Consider the following 14,826-nt stretch of genomic DNA (forward strand, 5'->3'; position numbering starts at 1 on the left):
AGGACAGGTCGTGAGTCGTGCTTGAGTAGCTTAGTGAGTAGAGCACATGCCCGTGAAAGACAAAGGTTCCGGGTTGGAGTCCCGGTCCGGCACACAGCTTTAATCCATCAGGAACTTTCAATCAGAGCACACTCCGCTGCAGAGTGAAAATCTCATTCTGGGAACAGAAAAGTAAATCACTAGGAAAAGTTAGCCGCAAAGGAACTAGGGCTTCCGAGAACAGATCCTTGATTGAGAGAGTGAAGAAATCAAATAAGCGTGACTACAAGAAGAAATCAAATAAGCGTGACTACAATCGAAAATTTAACAAGGAAGGATACAGTTCGCACAAGTTGTTGTGTGAATGTTGCGTAAGAGTATATGATTTTCAGCCCAGAAGTAAATTCGTCAACTAATACATCTGTTAGGGATCTTGTACATTTGTCAAAGAAAATAAAAAAGCACGAAGACTCCGAGTTATAAAAAAATGCGAAATCGAGAGTTGGGAAAGCTTACACATTATTTCGTTATTGCCCTAAACTGTACTTAATAAGGGACAAGACAATAAAATTCCACAAAAGCAATTCTTTCTTTTGTCAGATAAGCTATGCATCTTATTATTATTAATATTATTATCATTTTTATAACTGTTATTGCTATTGGCAGTGGCTGTAGTTGTATAAGCTTGTTGAGAAGTAAAAATGTTATACAGCATATGTTGTTAATTTCACACTCTCAAATTTATCTGAATCTCAAAATCTGTGAACACCCAGAATGTATACTGACGGGCAACAGTAATGTGCTGTCTTTGTTTGTGCTTTTGGGTGAGTTACACAGTATTCTTCCTTCGGCTAAGATGTGTTGATGTATCATTCATGCACACTGCGGCCTTGATGAGTTGCTTCACAGTGAGCATATGGGCGAGAAAAAACAGCTATTCGTAACAATGCATTGATTTGCCTCTTTTCTGGTGTATATCTCACGCGATGGTAGCTCATTAGCGATACTCCGAATTGATTATTTCATGCGCGTTGCGGCTAACAGAGCACAACGAATCTCTCAGTCTCTGAGTCCTACATGAGTTGTCACAGACAAGGAAAAGGCTCGGGAAGAATGCTGCTGTGGGAAGCAGTTAAGGAGTACTTGTCCACCTCGTCGATTCACGGTCTGAGATTCATTGTGCAGTCGGGCCGTCATTGGACAGAAAGGTATCGCATTGCTTTAGAATAATAATTTATGGCCGGCCGGTGTGGCCGTGCGGTCCTAGGCGCTTCAGTCTGGAACCGCGTGGCCGCTACGGTCGCAGGTTCGAATCCTGCCTCGGGCATGGATGTGTGTGATGTCCTTAGGTTAGTTAGGTTTAAGTAGTTCTAAGTTCTAGGGCACTGATGACCACATATGTTAAGTCCCATAGTGCTCAGAGCCATTTGAACCATTTTGAATAATTTATGCCATCCAATGCCGTACCACTGCAGGGATGTAGGGTACAAATGCAAATGCCAATAGCTTTGAAATACTACAAAATATCAAATATGTCGCTCCAGAATCAGGCGCTGTTCTACACGGAAAATTTTCAGTATTCCTGTCGAGCCTCAAACGAGATCACCCTTATGCACGAATGGTTGTATTTTTAGTGTTAAAATATGTAAACTTAATCAGAAATGACAAATCAGATCGTCAACAGCTGCTATCATTACATCATTATTATTTTATATACGACTTATTTCAAACATAAGCTAAATGATAAATGAAGTGAAGCACCCAGTAGGGAAGGAGGAAACAAAATGGTAGGGAAGGAGGAAACGAGATGTAACTTCACGTGTTGAGAGGACATGTGATTAAGGTTGTCGTCTTTGGCAAGTCAAAAGTCGGGACACTTCCACCTTTGGCAAGTGAAAAGTCGGTAGCACTTAATACACGTCTCACGTGTCCCCCGATCGGCCCACTGCTGTGGCCGCCCCGGGTACTGCCTGCTCTGAGGTTGACCCCTCACCCGTGGTCGAGAGGGAGATTATTCCAAAGTCTGGCAGGCAGCGAAAGACTTTACGATGGGCCGATCGTAGGGCCTTCCCAGTTTGTTTGCCGAACAGATTTCGGGCGTTATCTGTGGCTGATGAAGTCTCTGAGCCGGATGCAGTCGCCCACCCTGTTCCAGAGGAAGCTTCTTGGCACGCAAGGTCTGGGCATTCACAGAGGGTGGGTCTGCTGTTAGGTGGGAGCTCCAGTGTTAGGCGCGTAATCGGGCTGCCAAAGAGGGGAAGGAAGCCAGTGTGCACTCCGTGTGCATACCGGGGGAGTCATTCCGGATGTTTAAAGGGTGCTTCTGGATGCCATGAAGAGTACAGGTTGCAGCCAACTACAGTTGGTGGCTCATGACGGTATCAATGACGTGTGTTGTTTTGGACTGGAGAAGGTTCTGTCTGGTTTTGGGGCGGTTAGCGGAAATGGCAAAGACTGCCAGTCTTGCTTGCGAGATTAAGGCGGAACTCACCATCTGCAGCATCGTCGATAGAACCGATTGTGGTTCTTTGGTGCAGAGCCGAGTGGTGGGTCTGAATCAGAGGCTCAGGCGGTTCTGTGACCGTGTAGGCTGCAGATTCCTTGACTTGCGCCTTCGGGTGGTGGGTTTCCGTGTTCCGCTTAATAGGCCAGGAGTCCACTACACACAGGAAGTGGCTACACGGGTAGCGGGGGCGGTGTGGAAGGGATTGTGCGGGTTTTTAGGTAAAGGGTCTCAGGAAACCACAGAAAGGACGCCCATCTAAAAGGGGACAGGCGAAACACAGTAAGGTAGTAGTAGAAACAATCGGTATTGTAGCTGTAAATTGTCGTAGCTCTATTGGGAACGACTCAGACGATATAGTTGCTGAACAGTTCAAAGAAAACTTGAGTCTCGTTTCAAATAGGTACCCCACTCATACAATTATAGTCGGTGGTGATTTCAATCTACCCTCGATATGCTGGAAAAATTATACGTTTAAAGCCAGCGGCAGGCATAAGACGTCATCCGAAATTGTAATTTATGCTTTATCAGAAAATTATTTTGAAGAACTCGTTCATGAGGCCACTCAAAGCGTAACTGGTTGCGAAAACATACTTGACCTCTTAGCAACAAATAATCGTGGACAATTAGGGGATTAGCGGCCACAAGGCAGTTGGTGCTAGGCTGAATACCGTAACACCTACAACCATAAAGAAGAAACGCAAAGTATATTTAAAAAGCTGATAAAAATGCTCTTAACGCCTTTTTAAGAAACTGTCTCCACTCCTTCCGACCTTATCACTTAAGCGTAGAAAAGATGTGGAATGATTTCAAAGAGATAGTATTGACGGCAATTGAGAGATATATACCACATAAATTAATAAGTGATGGTACTGATCCCAAATGGTACACAAAACGGGTAAGATCGGTGTTGCAGAAGCAACGAAAAAGAGCATGCCAAATTTTAAAAAATGCCAAATCACTAAGATTGGCAGAGTTTTGCAGAAGTTCGAAATATAGCGCGGACTTCAATGCGAGATGCTTTTAATAATTTCCACAACGAAACTCTGTCTCGGAATCCGGCAGAAAACCCAAAGAGGTTCTGATCATACATAAAGCACACCAGTGGCAAGACGCAATCAATACCTTCACTGCACGATAACAACGATGGAGTCACTGATGACAGTGCCACTAAAGCTGAGTTATTAAACACGGTTTTCCGAAACTCTTTCACCAAAGAAGACGAAGTAAATATTCCTGAATTCCAATCGAGAACAACTTGGTTCAGCCGGCCGGAGTGGCCGAGCGGTTCTAGGCGCTACAGTCTGGGCATGGATGTGTGTGATGTCCTTAGGTTAGTTAGGTTTAAGTAGTTCTAAGTTCTAGTGGACTGATGACCTCAGATGTTAAGTCCCATAGTGCTCGAAGCCATTTGAACCATTTTTTTTAACTTGGTAGTTCTAAGTTCTAGGGGACTGATGACCTCAGATGTTAAGTCCCATAGTGATCGGAGCCATTTGAACCATTTTTTTTTTAACTTGGTTCAAATGGCTCTGAGCATTATGGGACTTAACTTCCGAGGTCATCAGTCCCCCAGAACTTAGAACTACTTAAACCTAACTAACCTAAGGACATCACACACATCCATGCCCGAGGCAGAATTCGAACCTGCGACCGTAGCGGTCGGGCGGTTCCAGACTGTAACGCCTAGAACCGCTCGGCCACCCCGGCCGGCCGAGAACGGCTGCCAAGATCAGAAGCATAAAAGTAGATATCCTCGGTGCAGCAAAGCAGCTTAAATGACTTAATAAAGGCAAGGCCTCCGGTCCAGAGTATGCTGATACAATAGCTCCATATTTAGCAATTACACTCCTGGAAATTGAAATAAGAACACCGTGAATTCATTGTCCCAGGAAGGGGAAACTTTATTGACACATTCCTGGGGTCAGATACATCACATGATCACACTGACAGAACCACAGGCATATAGACACAGGCAACAGAGCATGCACAATGTCGGCACTAGTACAGTGTATATCCACCTTTCGCAGCAATGCAGGCTGCTATTCTCCCATGGAGACGATCGTAGAGATGCTGGATGTAGTCCTGTGGAACGGCTTGCCATGCCATTTCCACCTGGCGCCTCAGTTGGACCAACGTTCGTGCTGGACGTGCAGACCGCGTGAGACGACGCTTCATCCAGTCCCAAACATGCTCAATGGGGGACAGATCCGGAGATCTTGCTGGCCAGGGTAGTTGACTTACACCTTCTAGAGCACGTTGGGTGGCACGGGATACATGCGGACGTGCATTGTCCTGTTGGAACAGCAAGTTCCCTTGCCGGTCTAGGAATGGTAGAACGATGGGTTCGATGACGGTTTGGATGTACCGTGCACTATTCAGTGTCCCCTCGACGATCACCAGTGGTGTACGGCCAGTGTAGGAGATCGCTCCCCACACCATGATGCCGGGTGTTGGCCCTGTGTGCCTCGGTCGTATGCAGTCCTGATTGTGGCGCTCACCTGCACGGCGCCAAACACGCATACGACCATCATTGGCACCAAGGCAGAAGCTACTCTCATCGCTGAAGACGACACGTCTCCATTCGTCCCTCCATTCACGCCTGTCGCGACACCACTGGAGGCGGGCTGCACGATGTTGGGGCGTGAGCGGAAGACGGCCTAACGGTGTGCGGGACCGTAGCCCAGCTTCATGGAGACGGTTGCGAATGGTCCTCGCCAATACCCCAGGAGCAACAGTGTCCCTAATTTGCTGGGAAGTGGCGGTGCGGTCCCCTACGGCACTGCGTAGGATCCTACGGTCTTGGCGTGCATCCGTGCGTCGCTGCGGTCCGGTCCCAGGTCGACGGGCACGTGCACCTTCCGCCGACCACTGGCGACAACATCGATGTACTGTGGAGACCTCACGCCCCACGTGTTGAGCAATTCGGCGGTACGTCCACCCGGTCTCCCGCATGCCCACTATACGCCCTCGCTCAAAGTCCGTCAACTGCACATACGGTTCACGTCCACGCTGTCGCGGCATGCTACCAGTGTTAAAGACTGCGATGGAGCTCCGTATGCCACGGCAAACTGGCTGACACCGACGGCGGCGGTGCACAAATGCTGCGCAGCTAGCGCCATTCGACGGCCAACACCGCGGTTTCTGGTGTGTCCGCTGTGCCGTGCGTGTGATCATTGCTTGTACAGCCCTCTCGCAGTGTCCGGAGCAAGTATGGTGGGTCTGACACACCGGTGTCAATGTGTTCTTTTTTCCATTTCCAGGAGTGTATATACAACCGCTCGCTCACAGAAAGTTCCGTTGCTAAAGACTGGAAAATTGCTCAAGTCACACCAACACCCAAAAAGTGAAAATGGGTGTAATACGCTGAATTACAGGCCCATATCGCTAACGTCGATTTGCGGTAGGGTTCTGGAACATATACTGAGTTCGAACATTATGAATTACCTCGAAGAAAACGATTTATTGACACATAGTCAGCATGGATTCAGAAATTATCGTTCTTGTGAAACACAACTCTTTATACTCATGAAATAATGAGTGCTATCGACAGGGGATGTCAAATTGATTCAATATTTTTAGATTTCCAGGCTTTCGACACTGTTCCTCACAAACGTCTTCTAACTAAACTGGAATGTCGCCTCTGTTGCCCGATTGGATTCGTGATGTCCTGTCAGAAAGGTCACAGTTGGTAGTAATAGACGGAAAGTCATCGAGTAAAAGAGAAGTAATATCCGGTGTTCCCCAAGGCCCTCTAATGTTCCTGACGTATATTAACGACATAGGAGACAATCTGAGTAGCCCCATTATATTGTTTGCAGGTGATGCTGTCATTTACCGTCTTGTAAAATCATCAGATGACCAAACCGATTTGCAAAATGATTTAGATAAGATATCTCTAGGGTGCAAAAAGTGGCAATTGACCCTGAATAAGGAGAAGCGTGAAGTTATTCACATGAGTACTAAAAGAAATCCGCTAAATTTCGATTACGCTATAAGTCACACAAATCTTAAGGCTGTAAATTCAATTAAATACTTAGGGGATCACAATTACAATTACAAATAACCATCACGTAGATAATGTTGTGGGTAGAGCAAACCAAAGACTGCGATTAATTGGTAGAAGACAGAAGGTGCAACAGGTCTACTAAAGAGACTGAATGCATCACGCTTGTCCGCCCTATTCTGGAGTACTGCTGTGCTGTGTGGGATCCGCATCAGGTGGGACTGAAGGATGACATCGAAAATGTTCGAAGAAGGTCGGCTCGTTCTGTAGGGAGATAGTGCCACAGACATGATACGTGAATTGGAGTGTCAGTCATTGAAACAAAGACGTTTTTCGTCGTGACGGGATCTTCTCATGAAATTTCAATCACCAGTTTTCTCCTCCTATTTCGAAAACATTCTGTTGGCACCCACCTACAAAGGAAGAAATACTCATCACAAAAAAAATTTAAATGCTCGTTTTTCCCGAGCGCCTTTCGAGAGTGGAACGGTAGAGAGACAGCTTGTTTGGTGGTTCATCGAACCCTTTGCCTTGCACGTTATTGTGAATGGCAGAGTAACCACGTATATGTAGACGTAGAAATTTGCGTTTCTTACTAACTTTCGTCTGTTTTTATTCTCACATCAAAACTGAACAACAGATACCGTACTTGAGACTGAAAATATTTGAAATTAACAGTGTTTACCATATACGCTGAAATTCAATAAGGCTGGAGCTGGTTCTTGTAGAGTCAGGATAGTCATCACTTCACTGACTGCCACTACTATTCGTGTTGCCACTTAATCCACTGAGCATTTAAAGTTTGAATCGGACTTCGGGAAACCCTGAAACAACCGTAGCATTAATAGTGCTTTGCTCTTACGGAATAGCGAATGTACGAAACATGCCAATACTCCTGCACTCGGCCAGTGTACAAATACAACTACTTCTTCCACACTACCTATTATGAAAAAGAGGCGACGCAACAATTTACATTTAAGCGCTTTGTTTTGTTGTTCTATCGTGTATTTTACTCATGTTGGCTTTAGTTAACAAGAACAAGATAATAAACTTAATAATACGAAATTAAAAATTACGCAATATTAAATAAAACTGTAAACCAAAAAAGGAGATATTGGAGGGTGTCCCGTCGTACTTATATAGGCGCGTAGGACACTTATAGAAAAGTAGGGGCAACAGAAAACCGTCACAGGTGGCAACCCTAATTGTGATGTTATTTCAGGGATTACAAAATCGAGTCGAATTTACAAAAAATTGGCAGTATGAACTCATTTATGACGTTGCGCCATCTTTGGTGCAGATGCTTGCTCTGATTCGGTTGGGAAGGGTTTCGTAAGGCCTTTGTATCCTCTCCTGCGGCAGTCTGGCCCACAACTGCTGTAACTGGTCGTTGATGTTCCGGAGACTGGTGCTGGGACTTAGTTGAAGTCCGAGCTGGCCGCACACATTTTCTGCAGGGGACAGATCTGGAGATCTTGCTGGCTGCGGGAGTACCTCAACTTTGCGCAGACAGTTCATGCAGACATGTGCCATGTATGGCGGACCACTGGCCAATTGAAAAATTGTACTGTGATAGTATTGATAAGAGTTAACCACGAGGATGCAGGATTCTGTGACATACTCTTTCGCCTTGAGCGTTTAATCAGACACTACCAGCCGTGGCCTGAAGTCATATCCCAAGATTCCCCCCTCCGTGCACCAGGAGCAACACCACTATGCCTCGTCAAGACACTGGAAGAATGGGACCTCTCCTCAGATCGCCGCCAACTCGCTGATGGTGGTCACCCGGGTACTGCAGAACCACAATTCGTCGCTGAACATAATGCGACACCAATCCTCAGCAATCCTTGCTTCCCAGTCAGGGCACCACATCAAACGCAGCCATTTGTGTTGTGGTGTTAACAGAAACCTACATATGGTACGGTAATTCCCTAGTCCAACTGTTGCTAGTCTCTGACCAGTGATGTGGGAAGACACAATGATGAAGAGAGTCGTTACGTATTCTTGGATGGCAGGTGCATATGTGAAGCGGTTAGGATGTGCAAGGTGCACAATACGGCTATTCTCCCTTCTTGTTGTCAGACATGGTGGATCAGAACCTTGACGATTAGCATGCGTGCCCTAACGTTCCCGTGCCTTCCAACATCGACTCACTGACACATCCCAATTCCCTACAAATCTGGATATTGGACAATTTGGCCAGCTGGTCGAATGGAGACCCTCAATGAGGCTCTTTTCAAACTCTGTCAAGTGCTGATAACGCTGTCACTTGAGTATGCTCTAAGACATCTGCGAATACGGATGTGTGCTGATTAGCAGCACGTTAACCGCGATTAAAGTGTTTAAAATGGGGAGTCATCACTCTGATGCTGACCACGCCTCTCATGTACCGTGTGGTGGTTCTTTTATGTATTTGTATTTATATGTTATGAATAGTTGGAGTTAGTGTTGCCGGTCACAGTGGCCGAGCGGTTCTAGGCGCTTCAGTATGGAACCGCTCGACCGCTACGGTCGCAGGTTCGAATCCTGCCTCGGGCATGGATGTGTGTGATGTCCTTAGGTTAGTTAGGTTTGAGTAGTTCTGAGTTGTAGGGGACTGATGACCTCAGATGCTAAGTCCCATAGTGCTCAGAGCCATTTGAACCATTTGAGTTACTGTTATTCTGCTTGCCTCACAGCTGGAAAATTATTTACGTCAGTGACTCACCGTGGTACTTCTCGCAGTTAATTTGCCCGACACGTTTTGGTATTAAATGGACACCACCTTCACACAAAATTCCATATGTATGGCTACATTTTTTACTTTGCTATGGAAATTGATAATTATTTTATAATGTTATGAAAATACAACGCTAAGGAGATTCTCTCAGTTTCGTTAAGCGGGGATCAAAAAAATTTACTGAAGTCACTTTACTTAAATATAATTCAATACTGGAGAAACTGATTACTTTTACTGTTTCAATGGAAGAACCGCTAATCGAGAGAAATCTCCTACATTTAGAGCCGGCCGCGGTGGTCGTGCGGTTCTAGGCACTACAGTCCGGAACCACGGGACTGCTACGGTCGCAGGTTCGAATCCTGCCTCGGACATGGATGTGTGTGATGTCCTTAGGTTAGTTAGGTTTAAGTAGTTCTAAGTTCTAGGGGACTGATGACCTAAGATGTAAAGTCCCATAGTGCTCAGAGCTATTTGAACCATTTACCATTTAGAACACTAGCGCTGACCTTTGCATCAATGTTCCCCTATAAAATTTGCATAATGCATTTAAGACATTCACTTCATGAACATAGGATCTGTTACAGTAAAACATTAGCGACACTTTTAAGAAATATTTGATTATATTTAGGCTAAATATTACATGACACTTACACGTTTTCGTGCCTCGTCACAAAATGACTTCTTACACTATGAAGACACAAAAGGGAAGAGAGAGCGATCCTTTTGCAAAAGAACAGAGATTGCACTTACAATCGCAGATCGCATTAAGTAATTAAAGTCTTAGTTATTATTCTGCGATAATATTTATTTCGCTACGACGTCAGTTTTCTTACATTTGCGAAGTTACTGAATATCATTTTCATCACGTTATGTGGCGTTCCGTCACAACCGTGCCAGACCTGGTTACATGAACAACACTAATGCACTCTGTTGGCCATTCTACCTACGACAGAGAGTTTCACTTCTAATCATTCACATATTTACCAATTGTGTATATGTGTGCGAAGTTACATTGGCATCCTACCACGTCTTCTGGTGCTTCACTTTTTTTTCAGACAGTTTCTATCAACAACAGGTTGACATAGTATTATAGCATCGGAAGGCAGTTCATTAATCTCAAACAGGAAAACGACATTCAGAGACTTATGGCTCTATGTGACACTTTCGTTTACTTGGAGAGATGCATATGGGGCTTGAAGATGGCATAGTGAAATAAAATAAAATAGCTTCTGAACTTACACGGCTGTTGGTGAATTTCATTAATATTGACAATTCATGTGTAATGGTGCGAAAGCGAGGCGCGTTACGACGTCACCCTCTGGCTCAGCTGAGGCGGGCGCACAGTGGCTGCGCTGCGACTTTTCTCCAACGATTTTAAGGAAACTATTTGGGAAAAAATCATACTCACGCATCTCGTAGCCTTATTCGCCATCTTCATGATGAACTGCCCGTCATTTCATTTACGGTCATAGTTATTGTCATATTTCTATAGCAGACAAGGTACTGCGCGAAATTAGAACACTTTGCAATGAAAAATAGAGGTCCCTAGGAGTCTGTGTATTAGACCATATACTGCGGTGTACGAAATGGAGCTAACATTCTGAATTTTTTTGTAAACTTGAGACGAGATCTGTATCTATCGGCAGTCTCAAGGAAATGTATTATATGTAGTGTAATCACTTCCAATTGTGTGCTCAAAAATAGAGTGCAAGTGAAATATTTAAAACAACCTTTATGTTTCATAAACAGTTCGAGATAACGAAACGATTTTTTGACAACTGATAGCATGCTGAACAGAGAGTATTTTGCCATGAAGCTAACATCCAAAACTTCCTCATCTGCTGTGGTATACAAGTGACTACAGATTTTTTCAATGGCATGTTGCAATTATTTTAAAAGCCTTTGATAGCTCGTGATATAAGAATTAGCTTGGGTTTGCAACAACAAAGGATCATACTTTAATTTTTATACTGAGCGCTAGCTTTTCTTAAGCTATTGATCTTACTGATCCTCAACTGTTTCATTAATGGTAGACTGTTTCTGGATTCTATGGCAGGTGCACTTGCATTAGCATATTAGTGAAGTGAAATTTTGCAAACCTCGCTGCGTTTTGGGAAAAGTAGCCTCGCTGATGTAAACACAGAGACAGAACATGCTATGGCTCGTACACACATGCGTTGAGGCATATGGAAACCATTTTCAACAAGTACTTAACTGTGGCTACATGGTATAGCCTATATCAGACTGCAGTCTCTATAATAATGTGTGATTGAATAAATAGAGTCTAGCATGGAAACCATGCGTTTCGGGCCATAAGTTCCTTAGACCTCTTTTGTTCCTATCATCGATAAATCCCTAGAGTTGGTACACGCTAGAAAAAAATCACCATGTGTCGTAAGACAGAGATTTCGGAACCAGTTTTTAAATTGTAAGACATTTCCAGGGTAGATGTTGATTCTGACCACAATTTATTGTCTATGAAGTGTAGATTAAAACTGAAGAAACTACAGATAGGTAGGAAATTAAGAAGACGGGATCTGGACAAGTTGAAAGGACTAAAGGTTGTTGAGGGTTTCAAAGGAATCGTTAGGCTACGACTATGTAGAAGAGTGGCAAAGAATGCAGTAGATGATGAATGAGTAGCTTTGAGAGATGGAATAGTGAAGGCAGAGGATGATCAAATGTATAAAAAATGAAAAGCGAAAAGTTGGAAAGAGTATGTAGAGGGTCTATACAAGGGAGGTGAACTTGAAGGCAATATGATGGAACTGGAAGAGGAAATAAGTGAAGATGAGGTGGGAGATATGATGCTGTGAGAAGAATTTGGCAGGGCACTGGAAGACCTAAGTCGAAACAAGGCCCCAGGAGTAGACGACATTCCATCAGAACTACTGGTTCCCTTGGGAAAGCCAGCCAGACAAAACTATTCCATCTGGTGTACAAGATGGATAAGACGGGTGAAATACTCTCAGACTTCAAGAAGAATGTAATAATTCCAATTCCAAAGAAAGCAGGTGCCGCCAGGTGTGGGTATCACCGAACTATAACTTTAATAAGACATGATTGCAAAATACTAATATGAATTCTTTACACGAAAATGGAAAAACTGGTAGAAGCCGACCTCAAGGAAGATCAGTTTGAGCTCTAGAGATAAATAGGAACACGTGAGGCAATACTGGCCCTACGACCTCTCTTAGAATATAGGTTAAGGAAAGGTAAACCTACGTTTATAGCATTTTTAGACTTAGAGAAAGCGTGTGACAGTTTTGACTGGAATATTCTCTTTGAAATTTTTAAAGTGGCAGAGATAAAAAACAGGGAGCGAAAGGATGTTTATCACTTACAAGACGGCAGTTATAACAGTCGAGGAAGTGGAAAGGGAAGCAGAGGTTGAGAAAGGAGTTAAACAGGGCTGTAGACAATCCCCGACGGAATTCAATCCGGACACTGAGCAAGCAGTAAAGAAAACCAAAGAAAAATTTGAAGTGTGGATTAAAGCTCAGGGAGAAGAAATAAAAACGTTGAGATATTTGATGACATTGTAATTCTGCTAGAGATAGCACAGGACTTGGAAGGGCAGTTGAACGGAATGGACAGTGTCTTGAAAGAAGGATTTCAGATGAACATCGACAAAAGCTAAACAACGATAGTAGAAATTAATCAAATGAAATTAGATAATTCTGAGGGAAGTAGGTTAGGAAACAAGGCACTTAAAGTAGCAGATGAGATTTGCTATTTAGGCAGCAAAGAAACTGATTTTTTTGGAAATTTGTGGTAGCATCCTATGGTACTGAACTACTTAATCTAACTTAAACTAACTTACGCTAAGGACAACATACACACCCAAGCCCGAGGGAGGACTCCAACCTCCGATGGGGGAAGCCGCGCGGACCGTGACAAGCGCCCCAGACCGCGTGGCTACCCGGGCGGCTAAAGGATGATGACCAAAGTAGAGAGGATATAAAATGTAGACCGGTAATGGCAAGAAGATGCAGAGAAACTTCTTAACGTGGAATATACAGGGTGAGCACAAAGTCTTGCCCTGATTATAAGAATTTATAACAGAATAACTGTTTGACATAATAAGTTACATTTAATGTCGTTACATAGGTTAATGTTACTAGTTTTTCTTAAGACCACTTACGGTAGTAAACCTCAACGTGTGCTGCATTGGTAGCGTGGAGAATGTCGAGGCGGTATTCCAGTTCCCGCCAGGTGTTTCGTAACATGTGTTCTGTCACAGTACCTACAGCAGCTTGTATCCTAGCCTTCAGTTCGTCGACATCAGCAACTGGTGTGGCGAAGACTCTGTCCTTGATATAGCCCCAGAAAAAAAGGTCAAGGGGAGTCATGTCTGGAGAGTGTGGTGGTCGGTGTGTTGGACCGTTCCTTCCAACCCACCGATCCGGACATTACTCCCCTCTCCAGACATTACGCCCCTTGACTTTTTTTTTCTGGGGTTATATCAAGGACAGAGTCTTCGTCACACCAGTTGCTGACGTCGACGAACTGAAGGCTAGGTAGGATACAAGCTGCTGTGGGCACTGTGACAAACACATGTTATCAAACACCTGGCGGTAACTGGAATACCGCCTCGACATTCTCCTAGCTACTAAGGGAGCAGCCAATTGAGGAGCTAATCGACCGAATGGTAGCGGCTCCGGCCAAAGAAAACCATCATAATGACTGGGAGAGCAGTGTGCTGACTACACGCCCGTCCTATCTGTATCCGTAGTCGAGGATGACACGGCGGTCGGGTGGTACCGATGGGCCACTTGTGGCCTGAAGACGGAGTGCTTTTGTGTTTATCGCAAACCAGGGGTCGACCAAATTCTATGCCAGTGCAGCAAAGCATATGATGCAGAAACTATGCATGGTAGAAGAGAGGTGCCACACTGATTACGTCATACCACCATATCAGCCATGACCGACAATAATATGGCTGTACTATGGATTACAATAGCATCAAAATATTTAGTCAGTACTCCTTCCGGAACTGCGTAATTAAATTGGTCATTGAAATTAGAGCCCAAAGTTGTCTAATTAATAAAAATAGTTGCATAAAACTGAATCAGACGTGGAGGCCTGCACTGGGCCTAGGAAAAGAGCAGCGTGCCTGTACAGTGACATCAGCACCTCACAGTGATAGCGTGGACGCCGGAGAACAAAATTCATAGCTGGTCACCGCTACCCATACCACCACCACCGTCCACTGTGGTGGCCGCGTGGATAGGTATAGGAGCGGATTGGTGGAAGGGGTAACAGTCAATGAATACAGGACGTCGACAGTAGCAGAGCACAGTCATCTGCGACCGCCCGAAGATGGCAACGAGTCTGCTTGCCAAAATATCGTGGAGTAATTACGACGCGACCCAGCCGGACACCCGAGAATTCTATAATAAACGAATACCCTGGGAAAACATCAGGTCGTAACATACATATTATATGTAGGTCCACAGGCTTTCACAGGAGTTGCCTCTGAAAATAAAATTTTCTGGGTTGTTAGGCCAAGTCGTATTTCTTCTACATGATCGAGGTTTCCACCCCTCTGCTAGGAGTACACCCCGAAATACGGCAACAGCGCTTGGCGGCGAGGATGGTCACCCATCCAAGTGCCGG

At 44.6% G+C, this 14,826-nt stretch overlaps 1 protein-coding gene across 1 annotated transcript in view; it reads left to right on the forward strand.

Moving 5' to 3' along the window:
* The first annotated feature begins 1,056 nt into the window (after window positions 1-1,056).
* LOC126204202 (sodium channel protein Nach-like) overlaps window positions 1,057-14,826 on the forward strand; it is a 182,852-nt gene continuing 169,082 nt past the window's right edge. Inside the window, exon 1 of the mRNA XM_049938602.1 lies at window positions 1,057-1,187. Within this exon, the coding sequence (XP_049794559.1) occupies window positions 1,057-1,187 (131 nt within the window). The remainder of the gene's footprint in view (window positions 1,188-14,826) is intronic.

This window comes from Schistocerca nitens, chromosome 9 (assembly GCF_023898315.1).
Source record: "Schistocerca nitens isolate TAMUIC-IGC-003100 chromosome 9, iqSchNite1.1, whole genome shotgun sequence".
NCBI lineage: Eukaryota > Metazoa > Arthropoda > Insecta > Orthoptera > Acrididae > Schistocerca > Schistocerca nitens.